Source organism: Tyto alba, unplaced genomic scaffold, assembly GCF_018691265.1.
Source record: "Tyto alba isolate M040663 unplaced genomic scaffold, T.alba_DEE_v4.0 Super-Scaffold_1000006, whole genome shotgun sequence".
In the NCBI taxonomy this organism is placed as follows: Eukaryota; Metazoa; Chordata; class Aves; order Strigiformes; family Tytonidae; genus Tyto; species Tyto alba.
Genome location: NW_024881272.1, coordinates 18,899,616 through 18,914,179, shown reverse-complemented (window position 1 = coordinate 18,914,179; position 14,564 = coordinate 18,899,616). Strand labels below are relative to the sequence as shown.

At 35.4% G+C, this 14,564-nt stretch overlaps 1 protein-coding gene across 1 annotated transcript in view; it reads left to right on the top strand.

Annotated features, from left to right (window-relative positions):
- The window catches only part of HS2ST1 (heparan sulfate 2-O-sulfotransferase 1), an 84,964-nt gene extending 71,569 nt beyond the window's left edge, over positions 1-13,395 (top strand). The window contains exons 4-7 of the mRNA XM_042808557.1: positions 3,229-3,367; positions 6,192-6,289; positions 7,499-7,656; positions 8,729-13,395. Of these exons, the coding sequence (XP_042664491.1) occupies positions 3,229-3,367; positions 6,192-6,289; positions 7,499-7,656; positions 8,729-8,955 (622 nt within the window). The 3' untranslated portion in view covers positions 8,956-13,395. The remainder of the gene's footprint in view (positions 1-3,228; positions 3,368-6,191; positions 6,290-7,498; positions 7,657-8,728) is intronic.
- Positions 13,396-14,564: the final 1,169 nt, after the last annotated feature.

Below are 14,564 nucleotides of genomic sequence, written 5' to 3'. Positions count from 1 at the left end.
ACCTGTTTTCAAATATGTTTTATATAACAAATAATACCACCTGAGTCTTAAGTTATGTAGTTCTTCTCTATCGACGTATCCCTTTACCATTTATCAAAATATTAAAAGTTACGTTTTAAAGTGGTTTTCTGACCAAAAGTATTTTAACGTGCTGTAAAAACCATTGAAATAATTATTGAGGAGTTAAATCCTGCTAATTATAGAATTAATTTAAAAGAAAATTATGTAAAGGTCCTCTCAGTGACTTCAAAGGTTCAGGATCATATTTATATTCCCACTTCCATGTGTTTCTTTTTTTGTCTTATTTCTGCTTTGATGTCTAAGGCAGTGATCCTCAGTAGCTTAGCCTTATGAAACCTCCCCTTGAACTGGCAAGGTAGTTTTGCTTAAGATGCTTACTAGGCAGTGCTTCATCTTGCACTTGCATCATGTGGAAAATCGTTTAAAACTGAAACTGGAATTTTCAAATCTCAGCATATTCAACTGCAGAAACAGTAGGCACCACTACTTTTACCTCTTGCTGATGGTCAATCCTGAGCAGTGTTACATTTCTGTGTATTAAAACATTTATTTAATGAAATGAGTTTTTTGTGTGTAATAATTTCTGTTTAGTCATTGCTTTCAATTATTCATTCTATTATGTACACTGATTTTTAATTCTAGTTCTCTACTATAAAAAATGAGAAGGGGAAATGAGAGTTTCATAGATTTCCAGTACAGTATATTATATAATAGAAAATGCTAAAAGCTACAGTAGTATCTGGAATTTACCAGTGGCACCAAGTAAAAGCTTGAAGTTTACACAAAGTAACGGGCAACAAGTCTTAATTACAAGTAAATCAATAAAATAAAACATATCAAATTCCATTAGCTTCCTTTCTGCCTTTTAATCTTAAAATGCTGCAACATTAATAAAACCTTGAACTGAATAACAGCTTTCTGAAACAGCAAAGGTGAATGTTATTTTATACATTACTGACTTCATAAAGCTAAAAGCATTTTCAGATACAGGAACTTTTTAAACTAAAATAATTATTTAATATCTAGAAGGCATCTAAGCAATTTCACAGATTTCTTTCACCTGCAACTTCCTTCTAGGACTCTGTTATCCTTTGTTTGCTGTTTGTTATCCTTTCACCTAAATTATTTATTTTCTCATAACAGCTTGCTTTCTCATATTTCAGGTTTTCACTATTAAAATAATATCATGGATACTCTTCTTGTGCTTGGCACGGTCCACATTTTTAAGGCTGTGAGGTCTGCTCTTGCAGTGAACAGGCTTGTAGTAGAGAAGTGTAAAATATTTCAGAAAAGTCTATGCCTGCTTATATGCAGACATCAGGCTTGGGTCCACTGTCAAATATCAGAAGTACCTCTTAAATAATGCTGAAGTTTTTAAAGCACTGGATTTAATCAATGTTTTACAGTACTGAGGACAAGTTATAACAGCCCATCCATATAGAAATTACAGTAATAAAAGGGGGTTTTCTGTTTTGTTTGTTTGTTTGTTTGTTTTAATTTCTGATCCTTTATTCCCTATTTTCCCTGCTAAATTTTTGGAAAAAAAGTTCTTTGACAGTGCAATTGCCAAATCATTATCATTATTAATAAAGTTACAATAGTAAGTGGCTTATGTTATTGTAACTGAAGCTAGTTTTGTGATGTCATGTGTAATCCATATGAATATTAAATCCAGCACAAACATTTCCAGGGACTTTAACACCTTCCTTTAACCCACAGATACATATTACTGGTTGAGGCTGCTACTATATCATAATGGTTTGTTACAGCCTTATACAACACTTGCAGTAGAGTCTGTAGAAGGGGACACGCATGTCTCGGGCATTTCAGTGGACCTGAAAGAGGGTGCAGTTCACAGTCTGGACTTTGCATCAGAATGGATCAAGCATTCACACACATTTTGCAGACTTTGGAGAGTAAGAGCTGGCATACAGACAGATATCAGCAATGCCGCCTTTAACTGCTGCAGTCTGATTCATTGGTACTCTCCTGGCAACACCTGAAGAATCAATTGCTCTTTCTGTAGCCTTTAACAGTTTCTGTATCTGTAGTGCTGGTCTTTTGCCAAAGTAATGCCTTTTAATTGTTTGGTTTGTTTTTTTTTTTTTTTTTTCTAACTTCCTAATTTCTGCTGTTTATTCTATGTTTCTGTTCTTCAGCTTTTCAACTTATCTGGTCTTATAATTTACAGTGGATCACTTCAACAGTAATGGTACTACATCTTAAAACTGCAAGCACTCTCTGTTTTAGCCAAGCTAGGAGGCCTGAATGGTCCTCTGTCAATGCAGAACACTTTCCCAGTTTGCATGGGAACAGTGGATCTCCTGGCTTTACTTCAGGGAACTTGACACTCTTGCGATCTCCATTGTGATATAACCTCTTTAATGTTTGGATACCATATTTATTTGCTACAATAGTGTCTCAACTGGAAAAGAAAATAAAACTGAGAAACGTATTGTAAAAGCTGTCTCGAACATTGATCATTGAAGAGTAGCATTTGCACAAAACAGTTTTGGTTATTGAAATCTTTCTCATATGTCCTGTGAGCTTACCACCTCATTTAATCAGTCTTGCTATTTGTACCACAGTAAATCAAAATTTGCTTAGGGTAAATGTCTAAGGAAACATTTTATATCTTTAGATAGAGAAGTTAATATGGTTACAGATACTATCTTAGGGTTATATTTAATAAGCATAGCCATATGGATTCAACCCAGGCAATGGATGGGCTCTGAGCTCTGTCTTCCTTCTGTTACAATTCATGTCTCTGACAACTGGAGACCTGCCAGGAAGACCACTTGCAGCATTGCATAGCACAGTTCAGGAGGGCAGGAACTCAATATCAGACTTCATTGCACTTGTTACAAACATGTACGTGGCTGCTAGACTAAGTAAGGAATTGCTAGAGTCAAGATGGTTGTATAAACATTTTTAGTATCTATTGTGTAAGAATATTTCAGTTTTGTTTGTTTCTCTAATAAAAAAAAACAAACAAACAAAACTAAACTAAAATCACAATCCTAGGAAAACTGAAATTGAACTGACTTTCACATCCACATAACACACTGGATGTGAGGATGAGAGGAAGTGATGGTTAAACTTCTCTGTGTATGAATTTCCATTGTATCGATAGAGACATACTTTTCAGTATTAGATAAGAAGCTTTGATTTGGTCTTTAAAAGACATTTTTTCCTCTTTCACTTTAGATTTGGTGTTAAAAAGAAACCAATTTACATAAATGTCATAAGAGATCCTATAGAACGACTAGTTTCTTACTATTACTTTCTGCGCTTTGGTGATGATTACAGACCAGGGCTACGGAGGCGAAAACAGGGGGATAAAAAGGTAAAGTACACTTTATTATATATGTTGTTCTTACTAAAGTTAATGTGAAAACAATTTTTAAAAATGTCCTGGTAAAAGCTGAGTAGTTCTTGGTATCAGCCTTGGTGATGATGGTGGCTTTGTAAGTTATATTTTCTCCTTCGTGTCTACATTGAATCAGAGTGTAACTTTAAGTATGTTCTTTGTAACCTTATAAATTTACTTTATGTTTCAATTTATTAAAAGCCATAAATAAAATTTTAAAATATTTTCAGGTATCCAGAGTTGTAAGTATCAAGTTAAGCTTATCCTCCTGTGGAAGTTCTTCCCAGTGAGGGTGGTGAGACCCTGGCACAGGCTGCCCAGAGCAGCTGTGGCTGCCCCCTCCCTGGAAGGGTTCAAGGCCAGGTTGGATGGGGATTGGGGAAACCTGGTGTAGTGGAAGGTGTCCCTGCCCATGGCAGGGGGGTTGGAACTAGGTGATCATTAAGGTCCCTTCCAACCCAAACCATTTTGTGATTCTATGATTTTTGTTGAAGACTAAGAGATACATTTTTCATAAGAAGCTGTAGAACTGCTGGTGCTTTGGTGCTGATGTTTGGGTTTTTTTATAATTAGCAACTCTTTTTTTTTTTAATGTAAATATTGCAATGGAATTGTATAAAGTGTCTGCTTGAAAAGAATGGAGTATGAATCATACGTTTCTGTACTTCTTCAATCTGTCTTAGGTGGCTATAGGAGTAGTTTAGGTTAGCACGGTCAAATCTTGATTACTAACACAGTTTCAGAATGGTAACGTTACTTAGGCTCCAAAACATACTTATTCTGGAAAGAATTTATACATCCACTGTCGTTGTTTGCAGTAAGATGTTTGTTGGAGCATGTTGCTTTAGAATTTTCTTAAATCAGTAAGAAAAGTAGGGTATGAAGTATATGAATATAATTTATAAAACTATAGTTTGAACAGTGTGGAAGCTTTTATAAAATGTAAGAGGTCTTTGTATTTTACAGAGCCAAACACTTTTTTAAAATTTTAATGGCAATATTTTCTTAAACTGATGGAGTTTTTCTGTAATGTTGGCAATTTAGTGTAGCACTGTGCGAATACCAAGAGACATTTTAAAAATAACTAAGCTGAAATCACACTGAATACAACTTAATCTATACACGCAATAACAACTAATAAATGTGACTACTCATCTTTTGTGATTCCTCCCCATCTAAATAGTATTTTTAAATCTTGGAAACAGACCATTCCTCTTTCCAGTTGATAACTAACAGCTCCTCTGTTACTTAGGTTTTGGCGCCATCTTCAGCTACTGCATTTCAGTTTGTCCAGTCATTCTGCAGCATAAGGAGAGGAAAGATTCAAGCAGAACAAATTGAAATTAAGCTTAAAAAATGTATATTCATAGAACTGACTACAGAGATGATTTGGTGGTATGGTATTATAAAGGCATTAGATAGAAAATTCAGTAAGCTCAAAAATGGATTGGCCCAATCACAGTGTCTATAACACTGATATCTCTTCTAATCTCTGTTATAGCACAGTCACTTAAGAGCTCTTCAAATGAAAAGCAGAGAGGGTCAAAAATGCAATCTTTCTAATGGAAGTCAATTGTTCCTTTGTTAAGCGGAAAGGAATCTCAACGTACTTTACACCCTCGCCCCCTCCCAGTCCATACCACAGCCTTTATATGGAAGAGTTCTTCATTAATTTTCTTTCTATATCCCTGTGCTTCCAAAGTTATAGGTAGCTCGCCTCCAAGAACAGTCTGTAAAGACAAGTGTTTCTTATAATAAAATCTCTGGATGGAGTAGTCAAGGTAATTATATAAGAGGAAGTGGAGGAGACCTGTCCTGTTTCATCTTGCTTAGAAAATTAATTGCTTGCTTTTGAGTATTAACTATAAAATAACCTGCAGGTGTAAGCAAAGAACTCTTTTCTTTTGACAGATGACAGTTTATATTTAGTATATACATTCATAAAGCAGGAGGTGCATTTAAACAATTTATTTCTTAGGTAATATTGATGTTACAAAGTACTCATGATAGATCAGTGCAGAATTTCTCTAGAGGACTATGCTAGAGAAAGCATACCAATGTCTTGTTTTCCTAGCTAAGCTGCACTTTTATCTGTGATATGTGACATGTATGATCTATTCTAAACTCAGAGTGCAATGTGAACAAGACACCACAGGTTAATCCCTGCTTTGGCCTGGTATCAGTAAGTTTTTCAGATTATCTCAGGAACTTCACCTCAGAATAGAAGCAAAGGACATTTTCCTTGTTCTAACACTGAATAATGAAGCAAATATATTTTTACATAGTTGTTTTGAACAGAAACTTGTAACTCTACAGAAGAAACAGTCTAAAAAGTTGTCAGTGTGATCACTTACTTGTTATTAATTTTTTTTTTTTAAATCTATCCTATAATGGCCTATATCTTGATTAGGAATGTAATAAATACTTCTTTCTGGTGGCCAGGTAAAATGTTTAGAAATTCTTTCCAATGCTCATGGCGTTTTTATTGTAACTCTGTTACTGCAGTTGAAACTCGGTGTTGCTACAGCTGTCTATACACATAGAGCAGTGTTGCATGGAATATTCTGTTATGAGTGAACAGTTTGCTTTCACTTATCATGAGAGACTGTCCCACTACTGTTTTAATTAAGACAAATAGCTCCTCCTAATAATACCATGAAAGCAAGGCTTGAAAATTTACCTTTTTTTTATTTCACATCATATCTTGCATTTTTCTGCTACATTTAGCAACTAACCAGGTTGAGATGTTTGATACATGTACTAGATTTTAAAACTCAGCTCAATTTTTTCTTTGTTCCAGACCTTTGATGAATGTGTGGCAGCTGGAGGTTCAGACTGTGCTCCAGAGAAACTTTGGCTTCAAATTCCATTCTTCTGTGGCCACAGCTCTGAATGCTGGTAGGGAGATAAAAGTACCTTAAGTTGTTAGACAAGTATATCAGCGCTGAAATCTAATCTTAACAAATTTGAATACGTAGCACAGTTGGGGAAAGTGTGAGGGACTGGACAGATTGAAGCACCAGGTACTTTAGTAATGTATTTTCTTTTGAAGATGCATTTTAGTGAAACAGTCTTCCAGTTCTTTAAACAAGCAATATGTATGGACACTGCATCAGCAGTGCTATGAGGGAAAACAGATGTTTTCAATTTAAAAAATAATTTTTGTAGGTTTGGAGCCTTGACATTTTTCTCTTATGTCAGGCTATAATATCCGTCTTTCTGAATGGAGATACTCTGTTCAAGCTCCTAGAGTTTCTGGGTAGAATAAAATAATAGATATCAGGATAAATTTATCTTCTTAAATCTTTACCAGACATCCAGTAGTCAATACTGCTTAGTAGAAACCAAAACAAAGGCAAATAGTGTCTGTCTATAGATGAAGCATGTTTTATAACAATGGCACAGACTTTAAAAAAATTTCTGTAGAAAACTAAAAGAAAACAAAATAAAAAGCGATGATTCTGAGTGAAATCAAGGGCAATTATTTGTCAGAGGTACTGTTCATCCAAACATAAGCAAAGTAAATGGCCACTTTGGAGTTCTTCTTTCAGTGCCTGTTGGTCAGACCTATCTGCACCTGGGCCAAGTGGAAAAGCAGAGAAAGAAGGAACTCTGAACCTATCTCTTCACTCTGTCTAGAGATACAAAAAGGAGAAAAAAATGTCAGTTTAATTTTTGCCTGTTGTTCAGTGGGGAAGTCTCGTTAAGCGCAATGACTTTCTAGTTCAGAATTATGCTAGTAGGATGCAAAAGGAAAGGTGTTTTCTTACCATAACCGTGCCGGGTGTCTAATGTGAAAATGGGGACTGAATATTGACATTGAGAAAGTGTAAATCCTTCAAAAATTGCATTAATAGAGAGAGTAACCATATACACACATGGTGGATATACACACATTTGTGGATGAGTCAAAATAACCAGAGGAGTCAAATTTTCAGATAAGAACACAGATGAGAGAAACTGGAAAGGGAAATGAGGTTAGGAATGGTTATAACTTGAAATGAGTCTTGCCTATACAAATGTCCTGTCATGAAGTAATCTCCATCTAGGGACCAAGGATTGTTGGCTGACATCAGAACTCACTGTAATTGTTCTCTGTCATTTTAGGAATGTGGGAAGCAGATGGGCTTTGGAACAAGCCAAATACAATCTGATTAATGAATACTTCCTAGTGGGAGTTACTGAAGAGCTTGAAGACTTTATCATGTTATTGGAGGCAGCTTTGCCCCGGTTCTTCAGGGGTGCCACAGAACTATACCGGACAGGTATTTAAATGGTTTATATCCATGGATTTTTCATCCTTTTAGCACTTTTTTAAATGTGAATTCTTTAGATCTAGATGAAGCATTTTGAGTGTCTGCCAGGTTTGCTTCTCACTTGGCTGATGCTCCTACAGAAGAGACAAACTCTTTAAAACACTCTCAGTACAAATTTTTGAGGGCAGCCCAAGTATCTTCCTGCCTTACACAAACTGTAAATACTTAAGGTTGGGGTAAAGGTAGTTCTGTAGGTATATACTACACTTAAAAAAAGCTGTAACAGGTGTTTATCAGAACATTTTTGAAAGGTCTTGCAGGGGCTTCAGTTTTGTAAAATAGCTGGAAGGGGCAGATTTTCATTTCCTCAGAAGCCCTGCTGAAATTAGCTGTGCTTGATGCAATGTGCTTGGCTGTGCAAAAAGGCCCAAGGGGGTACAAAGGCCTGAGCACATGCTTATCTTCCTGGAGTCATAATAAGACATTTGTTATATAGCTAGTAGCTCATTTTCTAGGAGCTGGCCATGCAATTTAGGATGAAGAAAAGGTCCATTTTAGCAGCGCTTCTATCTGTAAATAGAGGGAGAAAATGGTCTGATGTATAGAGCCTAGATGTGTAGTATTAACAAGTTTATTACAAAGCAACAGATAGCACTTCTTAGGGAAAATGCTGTCATCGTATTGGTCTCATGAAAGAAGTATCTTGTTCTGCAGTTTTTAAAATTCTTAACATTTGATACCAGATTAACATCTAAATAATTAATTTTGAAAGACCAATCTTGCTTCAAGTACATTACATGGAGTGATCTTGTTCCTTAAATTAAGTGTTCATTCCCTGGGTTTATTAGAATAAGGAGGAAGAACTGAAAGAACGGATGCAAAATTCATTAACATTTAGTGAGAGAGACTGCAATTTTCCAACCCCACATGTTATGTTAATAAATTCTGGATTAAATTCTGTCACTTCTAATGCAGTTTATCAACATGCTGAGAGTATAAAACTCTGCAAATAAAAGGACTCTAAACATTTTTTAATTACGTGAACTTTAAAGTGAAGTTACTGCTTTCATTTTGAATTCAGGAAAGAAGTCTCATCTTAGGAAAACAACAGAGAAAAAACTTCCCACAAAAGAAACTATTGCCAAGCTACAACAGTCTGAAATCTGGAAAATGGAGAATGAGTTCTATGAATTTGCACTGGAGCAATTTCAGTTTGTCAGAGCACATGCAGTTCGGGAAAAAGATGGAGAATTGTATATTCTGGCTCAGAACTTTTTCTATGAAAAGATTTACCCTAAATCAAACTAAGAACACTATACTGTTAGATTTATGGACCTAAGTCTTTGGTCACATCATCATCTTAGTCCTCAGCCATGGAAACTAGATTGCTTGTTGACCTCCAAGAAGTTTCTTCACAGATGTGAAAAAAAGTGGGCTGTGGATCACCTCCAGGGCATTGGATACTGGCTAACTATGTTGGTAATCCAGAAGCAAGTGCTTAATTTCTTTTATCTAAGTAATACTTTCAGTGGGAGTTAATATCCTTTACCTGAAAAAATCTACACTTCAATTCAGAGCAATTCATACACAGCAGTTCTAGTTGAAAATATAAACAAACAAAAAATGCTTCTGTTGATGTTCTTTTTAATTTTCAGAGGAATTTATTTTCATTTATACTTCTGTGAAGAGGAAATCATTTTTCCCAGCTTTCAACATGGAAATTTTGGTTGTATACAATATAAGTAGTGTTAATAACTGGTTGACATCTGTGCTTTGTTTTTGTGAATCATGTCACCTGATCTTAATTGGGATGGTTAATGATGTTCTGCTGAGAAATGCTGCTGTTGCTGGAATTGCCCATATTTATATATGTGGTTTTATTAAAAAACTACAACTAATCATTAGTGTTAAAATATCATTTCCACATTGATATTGTAAAAAGTTAAAGAATCAGAGCAGTGGGGGTTTTGTTTTGGTTTTTATCCCCACCACCACTGACTGAGGTTGGGAAAACTACAAAGCAAGTTGGTATTGTCTGCAGTTCTAGTTGATCCTTACACAGTGGTATGAAAATCGTAAACTCAGTATTAAGTTTCTCCATGGATTCTTTGTAATAATTGTAATCCGAGGTATTGGTGAATCCATATTATGACTCCATTAGTGAGCTGTGGTATGGTTAGGGTTTTCCTACTACTTCGATACTTTTATCTGTAGAATATTTTTACTAAGGTGCTTTATAATGTGTTTTAAAGCATTGCATTTACAAAGGAGTAAAATGCTGTAAATACTGCTTATTTTATGTATTTGGACCAAAAGGTTTAAAGTAACTAGTTTAAAGTGGGGTTTTGCACCAGTTCTGTTATGTGTGAAGTGAAAAACATCACATCTACTTCCTGGTTGAGTTAACTGTTGGACATTGCTGAAATGCACTTCAGTGACCTCTCTGACTTCAATACCAGAATGTTGTCCAGGGATTCTCTTTACAGAAATGTAGTTTTCATCCTTTTATTATGGCAAGAGAACAAGAAGAAAAATGTCATGTGTAGTCTGGTTGAGAAAGATGCAGTGAACTTGATTGACATAATTGTATTTATCTAACTGCCTTATGTGACTATTGTAAATTTGTGAGTTGCCATTATTAACAATATGAAACACCTGGCAGGTAAAGTAAATTGAAATTTGAGAACAGGTGTTTGGGGCCACTGCATTATAGCAAATGGAAGTGGTGAACTACAAGAATTTGTTTCCTATTGAATTTTCTTAAAGATCTGAGTATTTACACATCTTACACCTGCCTTTTCTTAAAGTGCTTTTCACAGGGTTAGATGGGGGAAGGCACTGAGGAGACGAAGTAAGGAATGGTGGTAAAGGTTTAAATTCCTAAGGGATGATGCTGAAGGCTTAGTTTAAAATTACCAAGTGGAGTTTATTTAACCAGCTTGTTCTTGTAATGAAAACAAAGGAAATGGAAAATGGTCTGTGAACTGTATGTCTGCAGCCAAAAGCAACAGCCCAATTACAGAGAGGATAATGAGAGACTATCAAGTACATCTTGCATTTTCTTTGTTTTCTTGGATTTTTCCCTTTGAATTTTAAAAATAGATCTCTCTTTGTTGTTCCCAAATATCAGGGAAGTTCCTTCTGATAGCTTACCATTTATATAGCATGAACTATGCATAAGATTTCCTGTTCTAGTTCTTGTCTATTGACATCATTAATAATGCTAACATGTTTGGGAATAGAATGTGTTAGTCCACACATGAAGACATGTTTCCTAGCTAAAGAAAGGAACTGAGGAGTCATATAAAGAAGCAGCTAATGGAGATCTAAAAACTTCCATAAGAAAGCAGTAACTTCTTTAAATAAAATGGATATTTATAATCCCAGGAAAGGTTATCCACTCAGTGATAGTTTTATGATTTTATTTTGACTACATTTGACTTTTCCTTCAGAATAATTTGAATCAGTTTACCTCCTTGAGTCTCCTTCAGAATTTTCAGAACAGCACCTCTAAGAGAGGAGAAGAGCTTACTAAGTGAAAACTTACAACATTCATCTAAGTAATGAAATACATATGTAGACAAATGCTTCTGTATCAACAAGAAAACAATAGGCAAAACTTCTACTGATTTCAGTAGGGTCTACAGAAACCTCTTCTATTCTATAAGCAATTTTAAAAGTTGTGTTTCTTTTTTTTCCTTCCAGGATTTAGAACTTCTTAATTACAAGTCTTCAGTAACAAAAATAATAGAACAATGCAATTTTTTTTACTTCTAAAAAAGCAATATATTTTTCATAGTTCATATGAGAAAACACCTTTTATTTAATCAGATATCACTTCCTGTTCTTTGCTGTAAACTGACAGGGTTGAGACAAACAAGAATTTTAGGAATATTTTTTAAAAATGCTAGCTACAATTGGAGAAGTATTCATTCCAGACATAATCTGAAAATGTTATTGTCTGTGGAACACAGAAGGAATCAAGACTGCCTACTTTTATATCTAGTGCAACCATGAAGTCAACTGTGAACTTTTTAGAATCCTTTGAATTCAGAACTATCAAACTTGGATTTCTTAAAAGACAGTTTAGGAAAAAGAGCTTTACAGATTTTTAATAACCTGCTCTATGCATCTTCTATTTGGAAACGGAAACAATCCAAGTTGTTGGTATTAAAAATATTTTACAGTATGTAAACACAATTTCTCATGTGTATTTTCCCTTAATGACTTATAACAAAAAGCAGCAATACATGGATTTTTGTTGTTGCAGGTTGTATGATCAGTAAACTTACTATGCAGCCTCCTGAACACGGATCTTTTAACTGAAGGAACTGTAGTCTCTGCACAGGAGTGAGGTTGCTTTTTGCAGGGCTAAGTTCATTTGAAAGGTGCTGAAATGCTTATATATATATATATATATATATATGTGTGTATATATATATAGTTGAGAGTAGGTTTTGTTACACTGTTCTGTACTTTTTGTACAAAAGTAACAGCCAGATTTTGTGCAAAACTGTAGCCCTGTTGAAACTCTTGATATCAGCATAATGGTGGTAGGTCCTGCTGCGCTGGTAACTACATAGCCATAACCACAGCATGCCTGGAGCACTTGTGATGCACTGGGCAGTTTTGACAGGAGAGCAACAGTGTTTTTAGCTACTTCCGGTAATAATTCTGCAGCCATGCAACAAGAATTTCACTCTTATTTGGTTAGTGCATCTGTAAGCAGACATAAGGCTAGGGTGCAGAATGTCCTACGTGCACATTGCCGCTCGCTCTGGGTTGATTTTCAAGCAGTCTCTCTATTAATGGTACGCTGATCATGGCTTCATTTTCAAATAGGCATGAAAATTTGTAGCTATACAATATGGGAGAGAGCCCATCCTGGTCATTTGAAATGCCTTTTCTCGGTATAATTCTTCTGAAGATCCATAGCTATTTTTACTTTCCGGGAATTAATATTTGCTTATTTATGGTCTTGACGCAGTTCTATTTTCTATCAGGGAAAATTCAGTTCTTTTCTTTTATAACTCTGTTAAAATTTTCCATTAAGTTTACCTGGTGTTGCTAAATGTGTATATGACAGGAAGGTATACGGATGACTCTGTCTGAACTGTGCTGCTTAAGCAGTCACTGGAAAAGCCTGGTTCAAGTGCACTGCCAATTTAGCTCTTCAAAATTAGAGCATATTTTATGACTACTAGAGGTTAAACTTAAGGAAACTGTAAAGCTGCTTAGTTGCATGGATGCTTCCTTTACTGTAAGCCTATGCAACTATGTAACCTTTGCAGCAGTACTTATAGAAAGAGCCCTCTTCCCAAGACTTTTCTGGAGCATAATTATAAATGTTCATACACTTGTACTGTCTGATATTTACATCAGCAGCTTTCTGTAGCTTCTGTAAAGAGAGACAGGTTTGTGAGTATTTCTAAAGCAGTACTGAATGTAATTTTAAGAAACATGGATTGTGCTTCATGACTTTTTTTCTTTTTTAAACACACACAGCTAAATAGTGCCTTTTTTCCTCACAATCCATGTTGAAGATGCTCGCTCCCACTCACCCTCCGTAAATTGATTCATTTGTGCAATACTATTCCAACTTGAAACCATTTTGTCACAGCTGTTTGAGAAATAATCTCCATTTTTCCTTACTATGCTGCCAGCTTTCTGTTGTTGAAGTGTTTCAGTTGATTACCTAATGCAAATGCTATAAAATAAAAAACCCAGTGGGAAAGGGAAATAAAAGAAGTCTGGTGTCCTGTCTTAATATTTGCATGTCACATTCACATAAAATGCTTTTTGTTCTAGAAGATGTTGTTATGCAGTATTGTGAAATTCGTTTGCAGCTACTGTGATTTTGGAGGGGAGGGGCGAGCTAGAGTATAGCTTGCCTGTAATAATTTCATATAGCTATAACCAAATATATGTATAGGCCTTTAGAATTTGCATTGGGCTTTCTGGCCAGAAATGCAATAAATTTGCAGAAGGTATACACTGTGTTGAAAGTGTCAGTGAAAGGTTCTTGATATTAAAACTGAGATTTGTAAGAATAGAAAACTGGCATTAAAACAATGCATTGATACGTACGTGCTTCCCTGCCTGAGGGGAGAAATGACCTGACCGATTACTGTGGTGCTGGAAGACGCTCAGTTACTGCAGTGATGAGTATGGTATAAGAACTTGAATAGAATAGAAATGTCATTTGCATTTGTAAGCAAATGCTTAAAACAATAAGATAGAGTGAGCTTGGATATGCTACGCTGTTTAGGATTTCTGACGTGTACTGTAACCATTGCCCTATAAACATTCCTAGCTGGGTGCACTATGGAGCCGAACAGTCATCGGGCCCAGACAAGTTTGTTAATGTGATAGTTCCTAAATATTTAGTTGTCAGCCATGATGATTAAGAGCCACCATGCAGTTACTCTGCAACTTCCACTTGAGGATTTTGCTGGCTTTTCAATCCTCCTTTTGTTGCAAATCAACTTTTCCTTACTTCCATCAGTGGAAGTAATAGGTGTAATTTTGAACAGGAAACAAAGTCTCTCCTTATATCAGTGAGGGGGAAGCGGAGGAAAAAAATGCCTCTGTAAAGGTCGAGGACTTCCTAAGGTCATTGCACCTCTTTCTGAAATGAAGTAGTAAACAGTAAAAATGACAGCTGAAAAAAATTACAATACAAAAAATGCTTTATTTAAAATGACAGTAGCTTATTCTGTGAAAGACAGAATTACTGTAGTGTTATTGATATGTGTTAAATACCGGTTTAACTTTTTTTTTAACTGATGCTGCCATTTGCACCAGTAATTAATCTCATCAGTTGGAATTCATGGGAGGGGAGTGAAAGAAGGGAAAGGATTTCTTTTGTTCAGAGCTAGATTTTTTTTTTTCAGGTCCTGTATTTTCATTTTATTTAT